At 37.7% G+C, this 23,356-nt stretch overlaps 2 protein-coding genes across 3 annotated transcripts in view; one reads left to right on the top strand and one right to left on the bottom strand.

The window, feature by feature from the left end:
- Positions 1 to 23,356, bottom strand: part of ZFYVE9 (zinc finger FYVE-type containing 9) — a 219,118-nt gene that overhangs the window by 16,045 nt on the left and 179,717 nt on the right. For both annotated transcript variants that reach the window (XM_079154200.1, XM_079154201.1), the window contains one exon: positions 1,500 to 1,650. In XM_079154200.1, the coding sequence (XP_079010326.1) occupies positions 1,500 to 1,650 (151 nt within the window). The remainder of the gene's footprint in view (positions 1 to 1,499; positions 1,651 to 23,356) is intronic.
- LOC306653933 (zinc finger and BTB domain-containing protein 18-like) lies at positions 7,002 to 22,820 on the top strand (the record flags this gene model as incomplete). The annotated part of the gene is given in 4 exon segments (XM_079127054.1): positions 7,002 to 7,048; positions 14,699 to 14,816; positions 14,818 to 15,629; positions 22,637 to 22,820. Coding segments are annotated over 4 exon segments (1,161 nt in total).

The following is a 23,356-nucleotide window of genomic DNA, read 5'->3' as shown; positions in this document are numbered from 1 at the left end:
GATAAATTCATAATGTAGCCAATAATTCTCATGCTTATGATAGCTTCAAAAAAATTTTAAAATAGGATCCTTCATTTTGTTTTGCTCTTCTTCCAACTAAGAATCAAAGAATATTACAACAAAGAAATCTTAATGAAGTTCAGAGGTTAGAAAACTATAGCCTACATCATCTGTAGTCTAGCTTTGTAGCTTTTATTGAAACAGCCATGTCCATTCATTTGTATATTGTCTAAGGTAGTTATTGGACACCAGAACCATGCTTGAATAGTTGGTGACAAAGACTGCAGGCCTAAAATATTAATCATTTTGCCCTACACATAAAAAGTTTGTGGCACCTAGTGTAATCCAATGATTTCCAGATTTTTTCGATCAAATATATATTGAAGATAAAGATATGGTGAAAAATACATTAACTTCCAAGAAAGGTTGGAATGTTTAAATGTTTAAATGCTTTTAAAAACATTTAAAAGACAAATTCCTACTACCAGTATCTCTTCATAAAAGAAAGGATTTGCAATTATATTTAGCATTATGAAAACTTCACTATACTACCCATCTTAAATTGGACTGGGCTAATCCAACTTCCTACCCACTACTCCAAATAGACCTGAGCACACTCTCACTGAAGGACCTAGTCTCACCTTCAAACACTGTTGCTGGCCCAAGCAATATCCTGACAGTACTTTTTTTTAAAAAAAATTTATTTTATTTGTTCTAATTAATTGTACATGACAATAGAATGCATTTATACATTTCAACAGATCATACATAAATAGAGTATAATCTCTCATTTTTCTGATTATACATATTGCAGGATCACATCAGTCATGCAGTCATACATGTACATGGAGTAATGTCTGTTATCATTCCTTCCCCCACACCCCTTTCCCTCCCTTCACTCCCCTCTGCCTTATATAAAGTAACTCTATTCTTCCCTATCCTCTCCCCCAAGTCCTTATTGTGAATTAACTTCTGCATATCAGAGAAAACATTCAGCCTTTGGTTTTTTGGGTTTGGCTTATTTCACTTAGCATGATATTCTATAGTTCCATCCATTTACCGGCAAACGCCAGAATTTCATTTTTCTTTAAAGCTGAGTAATATTCCATCATATATTTCTTTATCCATTCATTTGTTGAAGGGTATCTAGGTTGGTTCCATAGTTTAGCTATCGTGAATTGAGCTGCTATAAATATTGACGTGGCTGTGTCACTGTAGTATGGTGATTTTAAGTCCTTTGGGTATAAACCAGGGAGTGGGATAACTGGGTCAGGTGGGTCTGACGCAGTACTTTTAAAATGTTTCCCTCAATAACAAAGACCTCTTTTGAAACTCTGAGTCTGACATCATGGGAGTCAACATAATTCTAGAGAATATGCTTGGAAAAGCTTAGTTTGTGGTCACTTATCTAGAAAGTGTGTTATGGAATTAAGATATCCAATGCTCCAAGTCCAGAATAACCTTCCATTATTAAAATCTCAACTAGCTCAAACTCTCACCTTTCCTGGGCTGATTGTGAATACTGATTGCCTGGGTCTGATAGTTTCCATCATCATTCTGTACACACACAAGGTGAGAATCCGCCTTTTCATTGAAGCAGGCACCTCCCGCCAGGACATGCTCATTGGACTTGTTCATAGCTTTCATCATCTGCAATCAAAGAAGAGGGTTAACCACATTCTCCCAAGAATGGACACATTTTCTCTGACATGGTGCAACTCCACCTTCTCAAAGACAAACTAATATCAAATATTACTTATTAAACTGACAAAGGACCTGCCAAATAATGAAAACAAAGTGAAAAAACATAGTCACCATTAGTTAAAAAGAAACCACAGCATATATAAAAATTCCCTAGAGTTTATAAGTGATTCAGAATATAACCTATGCACATGACATATTTTACAATCATTTTCTTATCTTTTTATTGTTGCACTGAATTCAAGAAATGAAAATTAGTTTAACTAATTGCAGTGGTTTCTCCTACTCACTGAATCTCTGAGGATATATACACTGTAATTATAAGTCCAAAAAATGTTCCATATTTAAGTGCATCTGGCTTACTGAAATTTTCAGTATCAAATGTGTGAGGCTTTCCTCCACAAATCTATGAAATTCATTGTTTCTTAATTCTACTACCTAAAGTTCGAGATCTTCAGTGAAATAAGTACTGATATTTTGCTTTGTTCTTATCAAATGATTAAGATGCTGGGTGCAGTGGTGCACCCCTGTACCTCAAACAACTTAGAAGGTTGACACAGGAGGATCAAGTTTGAGGTCAACCTGTGGTCAACTTACTGACTAAAATCTTTTTTTTAAAAGGGGGGTGTGCTAGAGATGTGGCTCAGTGGTAGAGGGCCCCTGGTTTCAATCTCTAAACAATGGGGAAAAAGAAAGACTGAGGATGATCATTATGAACCTAATCTGAAAAGGCTAATGGGCCTCTTTTGTGTCCAGTATACAAATCTGAACTTATCTTGATATTAAACTCTGGCCTCTCTCTAAAACAAGTTAATGCTAATATATTTGTTTTTATTTTCCATTTTTTCCTGTATGTCATCCCATGTCTAACTTAGTGATCTAATCTTTTAATATGGTTTCAATTCTTTCAATGTCTAATCTGAAACTTACTTTGTTTCACTCCTCTATTTCGCCTGTGCTATAAATTGCAATACCACATTGCCCCATTCCTCCCTCGAACCACCAATCTATATACTTTCTCAATGCTTTTATCTATTCTGAATATTTCATATAAATTAAAGCATGCGATATGTGACCATTGTGTTTAGGTTCTTTCATTTAACTAAGTTTTTCTGACTCATCCACATTATAGCATGTATCAGTACTTACTCCTTTTTATGGCTGAAAAATATTTCATTGTAGGCATAATTGTACAATTTGTTCATCCATTCACCCACCGATGGACATTTAAATTTTTTTTATTTGTTTTTTTTAGTTATGCATGACAATAGAATATATTTTGACATACATACATGGGTATAACTTCCCACTCTTATGATTGTACATGATGTGGAGTTACACTGGTCGTGTATTCATACATGAACATAGGAAAGTTATATCTGAGTTCACTCCACTGTCTTTCCTATTCCCATCCCCCCCTCCTTCCCCTTAGTCTAATCCAAAGTACTTCTATTCCCTCCGCCCTCCCTTATTGTATGTTAGCATATGCATACCAGAGAGAACATCTTGACTTTGGGTTTTGGGGATTGGCTTATTTCACTTAGAATGATACTCTTCAGTTCCATCCATTTACCTGCAAATGGCTGAGTAATATTCCATTTTATATATATATATATATATATATATATATATATATATATATATACCACATTTTATTTATCCATTCATCTGTTGAAAGGTACCTAGGTTGGTTCCATAGCTTAGTTATTGGGAATTGAACACCTATAAAGATTGATATGCCTGTGCAGATGGACATTTTAAAACCCAATTCCACCTTAACTATTGTTACTATGAACATTTGTATGAATGCACTGGTTTGAGTATCTTGTTTTTGATTTTTTTTTTTCCAGTGTGAGGTATTGAATCCAGGACCTCACACAATCTAGACAAGAGATCTACCACTGAGCTATACCTCCAGCCCTTTGTTTTCAATTCTTTTGGGTATATACTGAGGAGCAGAACTACATGGACATAAGGAAATTCTTTTTAACTTTTTGAAAAGTTATTAAACTTCACACTAGACAAGTATTTTACATTTCTACCAGCAAAGAACAAGAGTTTCTCCACATCCTTACAAACACTTGTTATTTTTCTTTTTCCTTAGTGGAGCTGGTTATGGTACTACATCCCTTAAATCTCAGCTATTTGGGAGGCTGAGAAAGGAGGGCTGAAAGTTTGAGGCTAGTCTCAGCAACTTAGCAAAATCCTGTTTCAAAAAAATAAATAAATAAAAATGGTTGGGGCTGGGCATGGTGGTGCACACTTGTAATCCAAGTGGCCAGGGAGGCTGCAGCAGGAGAATCATAAGTTAAAAGCCAGTCTCAGCAATTTATCGAGGCCCTGAGCAACTAAGGGAGACCCTGTCTCTAAACAAAATACTTTAGCTGAGGATGTGGCTCAGTGGTTAAGTGCCCCGGTTCAATCCCCAGTACCAGGAAAAAAAAAAAAAAGAGGAAAGAAGGAAGGGAAGGGGAAGGGGAAGGGGAAAGGGGAGGGGGAGGGGAAGGGGAAAGGGGAGGGGAAGGGGAGGAGGAGGGGGAAGGGAAGGAGGGAAGGAAGGAAGGAAAGATGGATGGCTGGGCATGCAGCTCAGCAATAAAGCATCCTTGAGTTTAATCCCCCACATGGGGAAAAAAAAGGGGGAAAAAAAAAAAAAAAAAAAAAAACCACATCCAAAAGTGTTTCCTGCATGTCATCCCATGTCTAACTTAGTAACAACAATGAAAAATCCTAGTGGGTGTGTGTGAAATGGTTATCATTGTTATTTATTTTTTTTGTGATGCTGTGTTACCCTATCATTGAGCTATATCCCAGTTCTATTATTTTTTTATTTTGAGACAAGGTCTTGCTAAGTTGTGAGGTTGGCCTCAAACTTGCAATCCCCCTGAGTTGGCCTCCCAAGTGGATGGAATTATAGGTATGTGCACCACATCTGTCTTATTACTGTAGCCTTCAGTAAGTTTTAAAATTAGAAAATGTTAATCCTTTAATTTTATTCTTGTTTTTTAAGAACATTCTTGAATTGAGAGTCCCTTGCAATTGTGATAAAAATTTGAATACTGGCTTTTCTATTTCTTCAAAAAAGGCTGCTGACATTTTGATATGGTTTATACTGAATCTGTAGATTGCTTTCAGTGGTATTATCATCTTATCCATGAACCCAGGAAGGTTTCTGTTTATATAAGTATTCTTCAATTTCAATAATGTTTTGTAGCATTTAGGGTATCAGTCTTTACCTCCTTGGTTATATTTATTCTTAGGTATTTTATCAATACAAGTCTAAGTCATCATCATATCCTAGCTTTGTTTATAAATTCCACAAAGTTAACATTTTAATTAATACTCTATCACCACAGACATCCAAACAATAATTGAATACCACTCATAGGCTGACATTTATTAACCTCACTATTCCAAATTACTTCTGTAAAGATTTTTCAAAGGTTATTTTAAAATAATTCTTCTGCATACAGATGAGTCATCTAGATGATTTCTGCTTAACAAAGTCAAATGAGACTAATTAGCCTCTCATTTACAATTTACATTTGTATCACATGAATGAAGCACAGACGAATGCACGAATGCACATAGTCATTTTAAAGAATGTTACAATTTCAAAGAATGTTATGTCCATCACTTCTTCCAAATCATTAGGCTAAAGTGGTTTCTAATTGTGTCTACATTAAGCAGACTAAGAAATCTTTTCAATTCAGAGATTCTGAATAAATTAGCTAGCCCTGAAGGAAATAATTTTCCTGAATGTCAATTTCAAGCCCAACAAGGTAAACTTTATATTGCTTTGGAGTTGAATGAACTTTTCTTTCTCTTAACACTTATATACAAGAGGTTCACAGATATCCAATAGACCCTTCTAACCATAAAATAAACCTACACTTGTCACATGATATACTTGACTATCAAATTTAGTTGTGCTATTTCTCAACTCTATTACTTGAAATTCTATGATGTCTTTTATTTATTCCTATCTTTACCATAGTTCAAAGCCTAATTACCTCTTTTCTAGACATAACCTTATACCTATATTCTCCATCAGTTCTGATTCATTCTACAAAATATTTCCATACTTAAAAAAGCACAGTTCTAATACGTAACATCTTCTCTACCTTGTCACACGCTTCCTATGCTGTAGTCCCAAACTGGTTTTAAAAATTTTTTTTTGTGGTACTGGGGATTGAACCGAGGGGCACTTCACCACTGAGTCACATCCCCACCCCTTTTTATTTTTTAAATTTTGAGACAGGGTTTCACGAAGTTGCTTAGGGCCGTGCTAAATTGTGGAGGCGGGTCTTGAACTTGTGATCCTCCTGCTTCAGTCTCCCAAATCACTGGGATTAGAGGTATGTACTACTATGTCTGGCTCAAACCGGTTTTTCTGTTTTGCCTCCTTTCCTAACTGTATCCTATGTGCTGCTTCTATATGAACCTAGTTCATGATGCCAAATCATTTACCATGGCTGAATCTTTGCATATACAATTATTAAGTCTCTCTTTTCTTCTCCCAAATCCAAGTACCTGAAAAAGATGGCCCCTAAATTATGGCTTAGTAAAAATATCAATTCATACATGAAGCTTTCCTAAACCCCCCATCAGACACTAATATGACCACTCCCTTAAATGCCATAGCACATTCCGTATATTTTTCATATGCCATCATCTACACTCAGCCTTGGATAATGATTAGAAGCAAAGACTTGAGCCAGATTTACTGGAATTTAACATTGGACATTCAAAGCAGATTGGGAACTCAGGAGGTTGGATATAATAAAGTAAAAAAGAAATCCCCAGCCACAGCTGCTGCCCACTGAAGGCACCAGCCAAAGCAGTTTCAGGGAATTAAAGGAACCTGCACTTCGAGGCTGGCTACAGAGAGATCAGAGGTCAAAGACATTGCCCAACTAAACTGAAAGGCATGCTGTGCAACATCAAATGGGGGGAGCCAATTCCTGGCGAACCTGAGTTTGCTTGAAACACAGGCCTGGCAAGCCCACACTGCACACCGTAGAGTGTGCCTAAGTGGCCAGGAGAAAATGAAACAAGGGGAGGAGTTTACACAGGGGAATACTGGTCATGGAAACTCACTTTGCCCCGCCCTCCCCCTCTAATCTGGCCTCTTGCAGGACCTACTGGGAGAGACCTAACTGGCCAGGAATTCAAAAGGACAGGTTAGGGAGAGGTTGAGTCTGGAGAACAAACCCAAGAGACCAGGAAGCATGGGGTTTGCAGGTGATGGAAGGGAATAAGAATGGGCTCCTCCACCGCAGAACTGGAACCCAGGGGAGATGGGTGTGGTCTTCCAGCATGGACTGGCAACTGCTGGGCCCTACAGGTGCACTGATTTAAAATCTTCAGACCAATCACCAACAGAACCTGGAGCCTACCTGTGCCTAAAACTCGCCTACAGGAGTTCCACCTACAGAATTTCCTCTCACATTCCAGCAACCCCACCCTGAGGTGAAGTAGGCATCACACTCCGGACAACCCCCCGCTAACACTGCTTAAAAGACAAGTTGAGAAATCTGAACTCCAATGGAAACAATTCTTTAACATTTCATCAAGATCTTTTTAAAATTTTTTTATCATGTTTTTCTTTTTTCTTTTCTCCATTAATTGTGACCTGAATAGTTTAGGAACTCTTATACATATTCATACATGTGTTTTTCCCATTTCTAGCATTTTTGAAGCCAGCTATTTTTCTTGGATCAGTATTTTGAGGACTAGGATATTCAATTAGTATATTATGGTCTTGTTTGTATTCTTTTATTTTTAATTTAAAAAACTTTTACTTTATATATTTTTCCATTTATCTGTTTCCCTTCTCTTTGTTTTCTTCTGCTAACAATCTCCAATATTTTTTCTTTCACTCTTCCTTTAATTTTTTTATTTAAAAAGAATTTTTTTTCATACATGTATAGAGGGTGATAATTTCTATCTCATTCTACCATCCTTCCCATACCCACCATCCCACCACTCCCCTCACTCCTTTCTGCATAATTCAAAATTCCTTCATTCTTCCCTACCCACCCCCTACTAACAATCAGTCATCAGTTTATCAGAGAAAACATTCAGCCTTTGTTTTTTGGGGATTGGCTTATTTCACATAGCATGACATTCTCTAGTTCCATCCATTTACCTGCAAATGCCAGAATTTCATTCTTCTTTAAAGGTAATATTCCATTGTGTGTATGTACCACATTTTCTTTATCCGTTCATCTGTTGAAGGGCATCTAAGTTGGTTCCACAGTTTCGTTATTGTGAACTGAGCTGCTATCAACATTGATGGGACTGCGTCATTGCAGTATGCTGATTTTAAGCCCTTTGGGCATAAACGGAGGAGTGGAATAGCTGGGTCAAAGGGTCCATTCCAAGTTTTCTGAGGAATCTCCATACTGCTTTCCAAAGTGGTTGCACCAATCTGCAGTCCCACCAACAATGTATGAGTGTACCTTTGTCCCCACATCCTCGCCAACACTTATTATATCCTGGAGATTAGTGCTCTATCTGAGGTGAGTGTGGTAAAGATTTTCTCCCAGTCTGTAGGCTCTCTCTTCACATTATTGTTTCCATTGCTGAGAAGAAGCTTTTAAGTTTGAATCCATCCCAGTAATTGACTCTTGGGAGTCTTATTAAGGAAGTCAGGTCCTAAGCCAACATGGTAAAGATTTGGGCCTACTTTTTCTTCTATCAGGTGCAGGATCTCTGTTCTAGTGTGTAAGTCTTTGATGCACTTTGAGTTGCTTTTTGTACAGGGTGAGAGATAGAGGTTTAATTTCATTTTGTTAAATATGGATTTCCAGTTTTCCCAGCACCATTTGTTGAGGAGGTTATCTTTTCTCCATTGTATATTTTTGGCACCTTTGTCTAATATGAGATAACTGTATTTATGTGGGTTTGTCTCTGTGTCTTCTATTCTGTACAACTGGTATGTGTCTGTTTTGGTGCCAATACTCTGTAGTAAAGTTTAATGCCTCCTGCTTCACTCTTCTTGCTAAGGATTGCTTTGGCTATTGTGGGTCTCTTATTTTTCCAAATGAATTTCATGATTTCTTTCTCTATTTCTAAGTTACATCATTAGGATTTTAATTGGAATTGCACTGAATCTGTATAGTGCTTTAGGTAGTATGGCCATTTTGACAATATTAATTCTGCCTATCCAAGAGTATGGGAGATCTTACCATCTTCTAAGGTTTTCTTTAATTTCTTTCTTTAGTGTTCCGTAGTTTTCATTTGTAGACATCTTTCACCTCTTTTGGTAGACTGATTCCCAAGTATTTTGTTTTTGTTGAGGCTATTGTGAATGCGGTAGTTTTCCTAATTTCTCTTACAGTGAATCCGTCACATGTATAGAAATGCATTTGATTTATGGGTATCAATATTATATCCTGCTACTTTGCTAACTTTATGTATAAGTTCTAGAACTTTTCTGATAAAAATTTTTGATCTTCTAAATATAGAATCATGCCATCGGCAAATAGTGGTAGTTTGAGTTCTTCTTTTCCTATTTGTATCCCTTTAATTTCTTTTGACTGTCTGATTGCTCTGGCTAGAAGTTCAAGGACAATATTGAATAGAAGTGGTGAAAGAGGGTATCCCTGTCTTGTTCCAGTTTTTAGAGGGAATGCTTTCAATTTTTCTCTGTTTAGGATGGTGTTGATCATAGGCTTCACATAGATACATTTTACAAAGTTGAGGTATTTTACTACTACCCCTAGTTTTTCTACTGTTTTGAACATAAAGAGGTGCTGTATTTTGTCAAATGCTTTGTCTGCATCTACTGAGATAATCATATGATTCTTGTCTTTAAGTCAACTGATGTGATGTATTATATTTATTGAGTTCTGTATGTTGAACCAACCTTGCATTCCAGGAATGAACTCCACTTGATTGTGGTGCACTAACTTTTTAATGCTTTTTTGTTTTAATGCGATTTGCCAGAATTTTATTGAGAATTTTTGCATCTATGTTCATCAGAGATATTGGCCTCGAGTTTTTTTTACTTGATACGTCTTTGGCTTTGGAATAAGGGTGATACTAGCCTCAAAGAATGAGTTTGGAAGGGGTCCCTCCTTTTCCACTTCATGGAATAATTTGAGGAGTATTGGTGTTAATTCTTCTTTGAAGGTCTTGTCGAACTTGGCTAAGAATCCATGTGGTTCTGGGCTTTTCTTTGTTGGTAGGCTTTTGATGGGGTCTAGATGGGGTCTTCTATTTCATTGCTTGAACTGATCTATTTAATTTGTGTATGTCCTCCTGCATTAATTTGGGTAGATTGTATGTCTCTAGAAATTTGTCTGTCTTTTTGTTTTTCTGGTTTTTTGGAGTATAAATTTTCAAAATAGTTTCCAGTAATCTTCTGTATTTCAGTAGTGCCCATTGTGAGATTTCCTTTTTCATTATGACTTTTAGCAATTTGAATTCTCTCTCTCTCTCTCTTCGTAAGCTTGGCTCAGTGTTTATCAAATTTGTCTTTTTCAAAGAACCAACTTTCTGTTTTGTGAATTTCTTCAACTGTTTCTTTTATTTCAATTCCACTGATTTCAGCTCTGATTTTAATTATTTCCTGTCTTCTTCTGCTTTTGGTGTTGATTTGCTCTTCTTTTTTTATGGCTTTGAGATGTAATGTTAGGTCATTTATTTGTTGACTTTTTATTCTCTTAATGTATGAGCTCAATGCAATGAACTTTCCTCTTAGCACTGTCTTCATATGTCCCAGAGATTTTGATATGTAGTAGCAGAGTTCTCATTTACCTCCATGCATTTTTTTAATTTCCTCCTTGATTTCCTCTTGATTTCTTCTTTTATCCATTCATCATTCAACAGCATGCTATTTAATCTCCACGTCTTGGGGTAGCTTCTATTTTTTATTTTATTGTTGATTTCTAGTTTCATTCCATTATGATCTGATAGACTGCAGGGTAGTATTTCTATTTTTTGTGTTTGCTGAGAATAGCTTTGTGGTATTAACATATGGTCTATTTCGCAGAAAGCCATGTGCTGCTAAGAAGAAAGTGTATTCTCTCCATGATGAATGGACTCTATACACGTCCATTAAGTCTAAATCTTTGATTGTATTATTCAGTTCCATAATTTCTTTGTTTATATTTTATTTGGAAGACCCATTCAGTGGTGAGAGAAGTGTGTTAAAGTCACCCAGTATTATTGTGTTGTGGTTTATTTGATTCTTGAAATTGAGAAGGGTTTGTCTGATGTACACAGATGCTCCATTGTTTGGGGCATATATTTTTACAACTGCTATGTCTTGTCGGTGTATGATTCCTGTAAGCAGTATGAAATGTCCTTCTCTATCCCTTCTAACTTCGGTTTGAAGTCCACTTTGTCTGATATGAGGATGGAAACCCCTGCTTATTTATGCAGTCCATGTGAGTGATATGTTTTTTTCCCAACCTTTCACCTTCAGTCTGTGGAGGTCTTTTCCTAGGAGGTAAGTCTCTTGAAGACAGCATATTGTTGGGACTTTTTTAAAAGTCCAATCTGCCAATCTATGTCCTTTGATTGATGACTGTAGGTCATTAACATTCAGGATTATTACTGAGATATGATTTGTATCCCTGGTCATTTTGGTTTATTTTTTATTTTTAAATTGACTTAGTTTCTCCTTTGATTGACCTTTCCTTTAGTGTAGTTCCTCCCTTTGCTGGTTTTCATTTTTTTTTTTTTTTCATTTCCTCCTCATGGAATATTTTGCTGAGAATGTTCTGTAGTGCAGGCTTTCTAGCTGTGAATTCTTTTAACTTTTGTTTATCATGGAAGGTTTTTATTTCATCTTCAAATCTGTAGCTTAATGTTGCTGGATACAAAATTTTCAGTTGGCATCCCTTTTCTTTCAAAGCTTGATATATGTCATTCTAGGACCTCCTGGTGTTGAGGGTCTGGGTTGAGAAATCAGCTGAGATTCAAATTGGTTTTCCCTTACATGTAATTTAATTTTTTTCTCTCACAGACTTTAAAATTCTATCTTTGTATGTTAGTCATTCTCATTATAATGTGCCTTGGTGTGCGTCAGCTGTAATTTTGTATATTTGGAGTCCTGTAAGCCTCTTGTAGTTGATTTTCCATTTCATTCTTTAGATTTGAACAGTTTTCTGATATTATGACATTGAAAAGATTGTGCATTCCTTTGCTTTGTAGCTCCACGCCTTCGTTCTGTGTTCCGATAAATCACAGATTTGGTCTTTTCATGTTATCCCATATTTCCGGGAGGTTCTTTTCATGGTTTCTTACCATCTTCTCTTTGTGGCTGACTTTATTTTCAAGAGTATATATTTTGGACAGGACCCAGGAGTCAAGAAGAGGAGGTGGTGAGAGACTCAGGACCAACTCAGAGCCACCGGGTGAGTATCTCCCACTAGGTGGGCTCCCCAGATGAGGCAGTACTCCTGGAATGCAGGGAACTTCGTGGAGTAGAGTGGCCCAGTGAGACTCTCCTGCTGGAGCTGTGAAGTCAACCAGGAGCACTGCAGAGGAGGACCACACAGCGAGAGGCTTTGACGCAGAGTGAGGGTCCCAGGCCCAGGCGACAGCTCCGGTCCCCAGGGAAGGTAGCAGAAGAGGGCTGCTCAGTGAGGGAGTCCCTTGCAGGGTCAGGTTCCCCAGCCCAGGTGGTAGGTCTGGACCCCTGGGAACGTCACAGAGGAGGGCTGCGCAGTCCAGGCGGTAGTTCTGGACCGAAGGGAACTTCTCGGAGAAAAACTACCCAGCAAAACTTCCCAACCAGGTGAGTCTTCCCCGCTGGACAAGGCTCTCCCACCAGGGCAGCAGAACCAGAGACACAGGCCCAGACCAGACATTTCCCAGTGTCTAGACCCCCTTTGGTTGACCATCAGTCAACAAGTGGACAAGTGGAGGTGCCTCTGCCCACTGACAGGGAATATACCCCACCTGAAGGCCACCACCCCTAGAGGGGCAGCTTCCTTGTGGAGCACTGCATTATCAACTTCCTCCAAGACTTCAGGCTACTGAAGGCCAGGAGGTGAGTTACTGGAAATCTACAGAGACAATATTAGTCAACAGAGGAAATCAGCAATACGTCAGAGTTTCACTACTAGAGGGGTAGATACCTGAGCAATATGAGAAAACAAGGGAATAAAATGTGCCAAACAAACCTAGATGCTACATCAATAAAATACAATGACAGCATGACAGAAGAAATGTCAGAAAGGGAGTTCAGAATGTACATAATTAAAATGATCAGAGAAGCAAACGATGAGATGAAAGTTGCACCACCCAACAGTTAAAAGAGGAAATGCAGGAAGCAAAAGATCATTTCAATAAAGTGTTAGAGATACTGAAAAAAAAAAAAAAAAAAAAAGACAGAAATCCTTGGAATGAAGGAAACAATAAACCAAATTAAAAACTCCACAGAAGGCATAACCAACAGAATAGAACACCTGGAAGACAGAACCTCAGACATTGAAGAAAAAATATTTGACCTTGGAAACAAAGTTGACCAAACAGAGAAGATGGTAAGAAATCATGAACAGAATCTCCAAGAACTATAGGATATCATGAAAAGGCCAAATTTAAGAATTATTGGGAGTGAGGAAGGCACACAGAAACAAACCAAAGGAATGAACAATCTATTCAATGAAATAATATCAGAAAATTTCCCAAATCTGAAGAATGAAATGGAAAATCAAGTACAAGAGGCTTACAGGACTCCAAATATACAAAATTACAATAGACCCACACCAAGTCACATTAAATGAAAATACCTAACATACAAAATAAAGACAGAAAAAAATCACATTACATTCGGGGGGAAACCAATACCGATATCAGCAGATTTTTCAACCCAGACCCTAAAAGCTAGAAGGGCCTGGAACAACATTTTTCAAGCCCTGAAAGAAAATGGATGCCAACCAAGAATCTTATACCCAGCAAAACTTACCTTCAGATTTGACGATGAAATAAAATCCTTCCATGATAAACAAAAGCTAAAAGAATTTACAAAAAGAAAGCTGGCATTACAGAACATTCTCAGCAAAATATTCTATGAGGAAGAGATGAAAAACAATGATGTAAATCAGCAAAAGGAGGAACTACCTTAAAAGAACAGCTAATTAAAGGAGAAACCAAGCTGTGTCCCAAAAAAAAGAGTCAAATGATCGGAAATACAAAGCATATCTCAATAATAACCCTGAATGTTAATGGCCTGAACTCATCAATCAAAAGACACAGACTGGCAGATTGGATTAAAAAGAAAGATTCAACAATATGCTGCCTGCAAGAGACTCATCTCATAGAAAGAGATATCCACAGACTAAAGGTGAAGGATGGAAAAAAATATACCATGCACATGGACACAGCAAAAAAGCCGGAGTATCCATGCTCATGTCAGATAATGTGGACTTCAAGCCAAAGTTAGTCAGAAGGGACAAAGAAGGACATTTCATACTGCTTAAGGGAAGCATAAATCAGCAAGACATAACAATTATAAATATCTATGCCCCAAACAGTGGCCTCATCCATGTACATCAAATAAATCCTTCTCAATTCCAGGAATCAAAGAGACCACAAAACAATAATACTAGGTGTTTTTAACATACCTCTCTCACCACTGGACAGATCCTCCAAACAAAAACTGAACAAAGAAACAGTAGATCTCAATAACACAATCAATAATTTAGACTTAACGGACATACCATCCAACAAAGAGCAAATACACTTTCTTCTCAGCAGTACATGGATCCTTCTCTAAAATAGACCATATTTTATGCCACAAAGCTAATCTTAAAAAATACAAGAAGATAGAGATATTACCTTGTATTCTATCAGATCATAATGGATTGAAATTAGAAATAAATGAAAGAATAAAAAACAGAAACTTCTCCAACACCTGGAGATTAAATAGTATGCTATTGAATGATGAATGGATAACAGAAGACATAGAGAAGGAAATTAAAAAATTCTTAGAGGTAAATGAGAACAAAGATACATCATATCAAAATCTCTGGAACAGGGCGCCGCTGCGTGCGTGCGTGGACGTGCTGAGAAGCAACCTGGTGCAGGTGAAGGTGGAGAAAGAGGCTTCCTGTGATGAGAGTGATGTTGGCACTAATGACCATGACATGGAACAATAGCACTGTGAAAGAAAGTGTGAGCACTAATAACAGGGTACAGTATGAGCCGGCCCATCTGGCTCCTCTGAGGGAGGACTCTGTCTTGAGGGAACTGGATTGGGAGGACAAAGCCAGCGATGATGAAATGATGACCCCGGAGAGCGAGCGTGTCCAGGTGGAAGGGGGCATGGAGAGCAGTCTGCTCCCTTATGTGTCCAACATCCTGAGCCCTGCGGGCCAGATCTTCATGCGCCCCCTCTGCAACAAAGTCTTCCCCAGCCCCCACATTCTGCAGATCCACCTGAGCACTCATTTTCGCGAGCAGGACGGCATCCGCAGCAAGCCTGCCGCCGATGTCAATGTGCCCACGTGCTCGTTGTGTGGGAAGACTTTCTCCTGCATGTACACCCTCAAACGCCACGAGAGGACTCACTCGGGAGAGAAGCCCTACACGTGTACCCAGTGCGGCAAGAGCTTCCAGTACTCGCACAACCTGAGCCGCCATGCCGTGGTGCACACCCGCGAGAAGCCGCATGCCTGCAAGTGGTGTGAGCGCAGGTTCACGCAGTCTGGAGACCTGTACAGACACATTCGTAAGTTCCACTGTGAGTTAGTGAACTCCTTGTCGGTCAAAAGTGAAGCACTAAGCTTGCCTACTGTCAGAGACTGGACCTTAGAAGATAGCTCTCAAGAACTTTGGAGATGCGGTGCACTTGTTTGTTTCGTATTTGCACAATCAGAGAGGGCGAGGGACTCGAACCTGAGTCTCCCGCATGAGAGTCAGGCACGCTACGTGAGGAGCTATACGGCCAGCACTAGGGAGGGGGGCAAGTATGGAGGAAGGAACTACTGTATAGAGGGTAAAGAGGGGTGGGAGGGGTGGGGGGAAGGGAAAAAATAACAGAATGAATCAAACAACATTGCTCTATGTAAATTTATGATTACACAAATGGTATGCCTTTACGCCATGTACAGAGAAACAACATGTATCCCATTTGTTTACAATAAAAAAAAAAATACAGTTATGTGTCAAAAAAAAAAAAAAACTTTGGAAATAATTTTATATATATATAAATAATATATATATATACATATATATACATAGATCTCTATATAGTTGTGGTACGGTCTAAAAGCAGTCTTGTTTCCTGGAACTAAAAAGTTGGGTTCTTAACTTGTTTTTGCACTTTAGAATAATAGCATGAGAATCTCACTAATTTAGCATTCTGATAAAAGAAACTTTTTAGAGCAAGTCTGAGAATAGAGAGGTGTCTTTCCTTTGAGGGTAGGCAAAGTAAGCCAATAAGAAACTTCTAAACAAATCGTCCTAGCACAAAATGCTTTCATACGGCTTAATTTTGTCAACACGGTGTTGTCTTTTGAGCTCTTTTCGTGCCCCACATTTGTTTTGTTTTGTTTTGGTTTTGTTTTTTAAAGTAAAAAGAATTTCCCTCCAGTTTTATTAGCCTCTGTGTCTCAAATTGCATGAATCTTTTCTGGCTGTTGGAAACATGAATGCTTTTAGACCCAAATGGAAAATTTCTGAAATGCTGGATTATCTATTTTTAAACAAGCAGTTGACTTAAAACTTTCTGTGGCAACTTCTGGTTTTCTGACGGTTTCCAATGAGAGAAATTCTGCAAGTACACTGGGATCACTGGGACACTGTCTTTGTGAAGGTTTGCTTGGGATGAAAAAGGATATTGCAGCTTCAGCAGTGTTGAACTGTGTGTTTAAAAATGTGAATTACTGTTCTTGTATACTGTAATTGATTACATGGGCTGGGGGGGATGTCAAAGAACTTGACAGGTTGTGTTGATGCTCTTAGTTGAGTCTTGAAAAGTAAATATTAACGCTACAGAAATGCATGAGTTTCAATATATTTTTTGTCTTTGTTTGCATTGTATAACTTTAACGAGTGAGTTTAAAATTATTTAATTTCCTTAGAAAAATAGCACCATTTGGAAAAAAAACTGGTGTTATGAAGAACGTAAATGCACTGTTTTTTTTTATTTTATATAATTTAAATTGACTTTCCCACTGTCTTTAAGTTGAACTGTTAAGCTGAATAAAAACTTAAGCTGCAAATTGATAACTTTGCTACATAGCAAGGAACATATAAATGTTTACAAACGGCTTAAAGATTTGCATGTGCAGTGTGCATTTATAACAAACTTCTAATTGCACAAAACCCATACCAGCTCAAAGTTTAGGTGTACACATTTACCCAGTTGAGCATTTTTAGAATAACTACTGCACAAATTGACAATAGGTCATTTTCTCTGTTTTTTGCTCCCCTTTTCTTTTTCTCCCCTTCTTCCTTACCCCCCCCCCCCCATGAAAAGATTCTATGGACTGAAAAAGCCCCAGGCTGAAAGGACTGGACTGCCTTGATTGACATGGGGAAGGGGGTTAGTAGACTATGTGTATCGGCAGCAGAGGCTGCAGCCCAACGTGTGGTTTTAATGACCAGCACACAGGGCAAAAGCATTTTGCACAGTGTTTGTTTTCCTGTCTTGCACTTAAAAATAAGGTCTATGGGAGTAGCATTGAAAACGTTTGCTGTTTTTCCCTTTTTTTTTTTTTTTAATTGCTTTTGTTTGAAATTTGATCGCCTTAACTACTGTAAACATAGCCTATTTTTGTGCTTAAGATACTGAATGGAAAACTCCATTGTGTGTTGCTGGACTGTTTTGGAAATATTTGGTCAAATGTGTGTTAATTTGGCTGTAATGGCATTTAAAGCAAACAAACAAACAAAAAAAGCTATGAAAATGGCCTTGGAGCATTATCTTTAGTTACTTGAAGAGTTTCTAGTTTTTTTTTAAATACAGTTTATGTTAAAATAATTTTTATTAATTTAGAGAAGACAATCAATGTCTGTGAGAAAACGGACTTTCTTTTGGATTTTCTTTTTGTGGTCATCGTGAGTGATTGCTTTTTCCTTTTCTTAGTTTCACATTCTTCCTTTGTTCTAAAACTTAGACTGACATCTAGCTTTGACAATCATAGTATGTTTTATTTTCCTGAGGGGGGAATAACTTATAATGCTGTTTAGTTTTGTACTATTGGTGTGTTGGTGAATTTTTAAACTGTGTGCTAACTGCAATAAATTATATGAACTGAAAAAAAAAAAATCTCTGGAACACTATGAAAGCAGTACTTAGAGGAAGATTTATTTCATGGAGCATCCAATAAAAGAAGAAAAAAAATCAACAAATAAACGACCTAACACTACAGCTCAAAGCCCTAGGAAAAGAAGAACAGAGCAACACCAAAAGTAGTAGAAGACAGGAAATAGTTAAAAGCAGAGCTGAAATCAATGAAATTGAAACAAAAGAAACAACTGAAAAAATTGACAAAATAAATAGTCGGTTTTTTGAAAAAATAAACAAAATTGATAAACCCTCAGCAACATTAACAAAGAGAAGGAGAGAGAAAACTCAAATTACTAAAATTCGGAACAAACAAGGAAATATCACAACAGACACCAGTGAAATATGAAACATATTTAGAAGCTATTTTGAAACTCTATACTCCAACAAAATAGAAAATCTTGAAGACACCAACAGGTTTCTAGGGACATATGAATTACCTAAACTGAATCAGTAGGACATAGACAACTTAAATAGATCAATTTCAAGTAATGAAATAGAAGTCATCAAAAGCCTACCAACAAAGAAAAGTCTGTGACCAGATGGGTTCTCAGTCAAGTTCTACAAAACCTTTAAAGAAGAGCTCATTTCCATACTTCTCAAAGTATTTCATGAAATAGAAGAGGAGGGAACCCTCCCAAACTCATTCTATGAAGCCAATATCACCCTGATACCTAAACCAGACAGAGACACATCAAGGAAAGAAAATTTCAGATGAATATCCTCAATGAACATTGATAAAAAAATTCTCAACAAAATTTTAGCAAATCGTATACAGAAATATATTAAAAAGATAGTGCACCACGATCAAGTGGGTTTTATCCCAGGGATGCAAGGTTGGTTAAACATCCGAAAATCAATAAATTTAATTCACATATCAACAGACTTAAAGTCAAAAATCACATGATTATTTCGATAGACGCAGAAAAAGCATTTGATAAAATACAGCATCCCTTCATGCTCAAAACACTAGAAAAAATAGGGACAGTGGGAACATTCCTTAACATTGTAAAGGCCATCTATGCTAAGCCCATGGCCAATATCATTCTAAATGGTGAAAAACTGAAAGCATTCCCCCTAAAAACTGGAACAAGGCAGGGATGCCCTCTTTCACCACTTCTATTCAATATCGTTCTTGAGACTCTAGCCAGAGCAATTAGACAGACCAAGGAAATTAAAGGGATACGAATAGGAAAAGAAGAACTCAAACTATCCCTATTTGCTGATGACATGATTATATATTTAGAGGAACCAGGAAATTCCACCAGAAAACTTTTACAACTCATAAGTAAATTCAGTAAAGTAGCAAGATATAAGATCAATGTTCATAAATCTAACGCATTTTTATGAAATGAATCTTCAGGAAGAGAAGATAGGAAAACTACCCCATTCACAATAGTTTTGAAAAAAATAAAATACTTGGGAATCAATCTAAGAAAAGAGGTGAAAGACCTCTACAATGAATACTACAGAACACTAAAGAAAGAAATGAAAGAAAACCTTAGAAGATGGAAGGATCTCCCATGTTCTTGGATAGGCAGAATCAATATTGTCAAAATGGCCATACTACCAAAAGTGTTATACAGATTCAATGCAATTCCAATTAAAATCCCAATGACATACCTTACAGAAATAGAGTGAGCAATCATGAAATGATTCATCTTCCAGATGAAATTCATCTGGAAGAATAAGAAACCCAGAATAACTAAAGCAATACTTAGCAGGAAGAGTGAAGCAGGGGGCACTGCAATACCAGAACCTCAACTATACTACAAAACACTAGTAACAAAAATGGCATGGTATTTGCACCAAAATAGACAGGTAGATTTCTGGTACAGAATAGAGGACACGGACACGAAGCCAAATAAATACAATTTTCTCATACTAGACAAAGGTGCCAAAAATATGCAATGGAGAAAAGATAGCCTCTTCAACAAATGGTACTGGGAAAACTGGAAATCCATATGCAGCAGAATGAAACTAAACCCCTATCTCTCACCCTGCACAAAACTCAACTCAAAATGGATCAAGGACCTTGGAATCAGACCAGAGACCCTGCATCTTATAGAAGAAAAAGGAGGTCCAAATCTTCAACATGTCAGCTTAGGATCAGACTTCCTTAACAGGACTCCCATAGCACAAGAAATAAATGCAAGAATCAATAACTGAGATATATTCAAACTAAAAAGTTTTCTCTCAGCAAAGGAAACTATCAGCAATGCAAAGAGAGAGCCTACAGAGTGGGAGAATATCTTTGCCACTCATACTTCAGATAGAGCGCTAATTTCCAGAATATATAAAGAACTCAAAAAACTCTACACGAAGAATACAAATAACCCAATCAACAAATGGGTTAAGGAAATAAACAGATACTTCACAGAAGATCTACAAGCAATCAACAGATAAATGAAAAAATGTTCAACATCTCTAGTAATAAGAGAAATGCAAATCAAAACTACCCTACGATTTCATCTCACCCTAATTAGAATGGTGATTATCAAGAATACAAGCAACAATAAGGTGTTAGAGAGGATGTGGGGAAAAAGGTACACTCATATATTGCTGGTGGGGTTGCAAATTAGTGCAGCCACTCTGGAAAGCAGTGTGGAGATTCCTCAGAAAGCTTGGAATGGAACCACCATTTGACCCAGCTATCCCACTCCTTGGCCTATACCCAAAGGAAATCAGCATACTACAGAGATACAGCCACGTCATTGTTCATAGCTGCTCAATTCACAATAGCCAGATTGTGGAACCAACCTAGATGCCCTTCAATTGATGAATGGATAAAGAAACTGTGGTATTTATAGATACAATGAAATATTACTCAGTCATAAAGAATGATAAAATTATGGCATTTGTAGGCAAATGGATAAAATTGGAGAATATCATGCTACGTGAGATAACCCAATCACACAAAAAAGGACGAATGATCTTGCTGATAAGTGGATGATGACACATAATGGGGGTGGGAGAAGGGCAAGAATGGAGGAAGGAGGGACTGTATAGAAAGAAAAGAGGGGTGGGAGGGGTGGGGAGAAGGAAAAAAATAACAGAATGAATTAAAAACTATTACCCTATGTAAACGTATGATTACACAAATGCTATGCCTCTACTTCATATACAGAGAAACAAGATGTATCCCATTTGTTTACAATAAAAATAAATTTAAAAAAAGAATATATATTTTGTCTTCATTGTCTGAGGTTCTGTCTTTCACGTAGTCTAGTTTGTTGGTGATACCTGCAACTGAATTTTTAATTTGGTTTACTGTTTCCCCTGTTTCGAGGATTTCTGCTTGATTCCTTTTTATAATCTCTGCTTCTTTACTGAAATGATCTTTCACTTCCTGTATTTTCTTTAAAATGCCATCCTTTATTTTAAAGATCAATCTAACTACATATTTTCTAAACTCCTTCTCTGACATTTCTTCTGTGTTGTCTACGGATTCTATTATTGAAACATCTTGTTTTATTTGAGGTGCTTTGTTCCCTTGTTTTTCATGTTGTTTGTGTGTCTTCTCATCTAGTGGTATGGAATTAGACAGTACAGATTCTACCCTGTAGTCTTATAGTGTCCCTGAAGGCTTCCAGTACTTCACCTTTAAGGGGGAGACCAATATTAACAATACCCAATGCAAATGATATACCACCTTAAACCAAATGGCTCCTATTGAAGTGACAATATACATGAAGTATATTGTCACAACATAAATGAAGTATTCAATTATTGTCTTCAATAAAAATAGTAAGTTTTCAAAAAGGCTTTGTTGTTTCAAATGATAGAAAATAAGGGAACAGAAGTAGTGTAAGATATGATGTTTATGAAGGAAAGGGAGAGAAGACAAAGGTAAAAATTTATAGTCAGAGAAAAGAATCAATAGAGGTTGGCTTTTAGTATGAGAGAAGTTAGAAAGAGAATCCTGGGAGACAGTAGGTGAGAGAAATAAATATGTACAGACCTTTTACAAAAGTAAAAATATAAGAATACACAACAGAACTGTTATATACTATTCATATGTCCCATTCCTCAATAAATTGATACATTAAAAAACATTTGGATTCAAAGATGGTAGAGGAATGAGAGAGGACAAAAAATTTTTTTTTTAAAAAAGGAGGAAAGTTTCAATGAAAAATTCAGTGAATGCTTCCCTTGGTTTTCAAAAGCTTCCCTCAGTTTCCCTTCTCTGCTGATAGGTGGGTTGTCTGAAGTCTGATGTTAGCTCCAGTCCAGTGGGTGCTGGACTGGTTGGGTGGATTAGCCCACAGCAAGATGCCCTCATACACTCTTCCAGTCTTCCCACCTTTTGTAGCTGGCCCCTTCCAACCCTACACATTCAGGACTCACTGAGCTGGAGAGAGCCCAATTTTCTCTAGTTTCTTCAACCTGTGCTCCCCCACAAGGAACTGTCCCTGGTCTCTGGCTTTGCACAGGCTTGCCAGACCCAGACTGGCGCACGCAACTCAGCTGCAATCTCACAGACCTGGGCATCAGCATTCCCAGGCCCTGTCTTGCTGCAGTCCCAAGATCTCAACACCCTTTCAACTTGCTGAGAGACCACTAAGGATGCGCTCACACAAAGGAGCGACCCTGCAAAGAGGCAGTTAGATGGCAGCCATGACCACACTGAGCAGAAAGATCTCATGTGCAACCTAACCTGCAGGTACACCAATATATCTCCAGGCCCTGGCCTGAGACCCCAGACCAAGGAGGCCACGTGGCAGGGACTGTGACAATGGACTTCCAGGCAACAGCAGGAAGCAGGCAATTGGCTGGCGGTCTGCAGGCTAAAGACAATGATGGGCAGGTGGACTTCAGGTGGTGGGTGCAAGAGGACAAATGGCAGATGATAGGCAGTGGTCACTGAGCAATCTGCACTCAACAGCAGGTGATATGTTGGCAGACGGCAGGTGAACACAGCGGATCAATGGGGTAAACAGCAGGTGATCAGTGGACAGCAATGACTGCCTCACAGAGAAATAGTACTTCCTCTGGTTGAATCCCGAGTTTTGGAGAGACAGCAAATGCAGCCTCCCTCTAGTCTTCCTTTTATTATTTACTTCCATTTTCTCTCATCCTTCCTCATAATCATCACATCCTATATCACTTTTATTCTCTCCATATCTACCATTCAAAATTGTAAATGCTTTTGCAAACTTACTGTTATTACTGTGGGCAATAACTGATGACACTATTTCTTTTATTGTGACAATTAACATTGGAGATGTCCTAGCAGGAACTAACTGATTAATGCTGTATATTGTTTGCATTGTTTGTTACTTGTATCTGTCTCCCACTAAACAGTGAGGTACTAGAAATCTTCAAGGACACTGGAAGTCCACAGGGTAGAAACTATCACTTCAGATCCACAGTGTTACATGGGCAGACATACACACAAAAAAA

The sequence above is a fragment of the Sciurus vulgaris genome (genome assembly GCF_902686455.1).
Source record: "Sciurus vulgaris genome assembly, chromosome: 1".
In the NCBI taxonomy this organism is placed as follows: domain Eukaryota; kingdom Metazoa; phylum Chordata; class Mammalia; order Rodentia; family Sciuridae; genus Sciurus; species Sciurus vulgaris.
The sequence above is the reverse complement of the archived record's forward strand: the minus strand, read 5'-3'. Positions and strand labels throughout refer to the sequence as shown.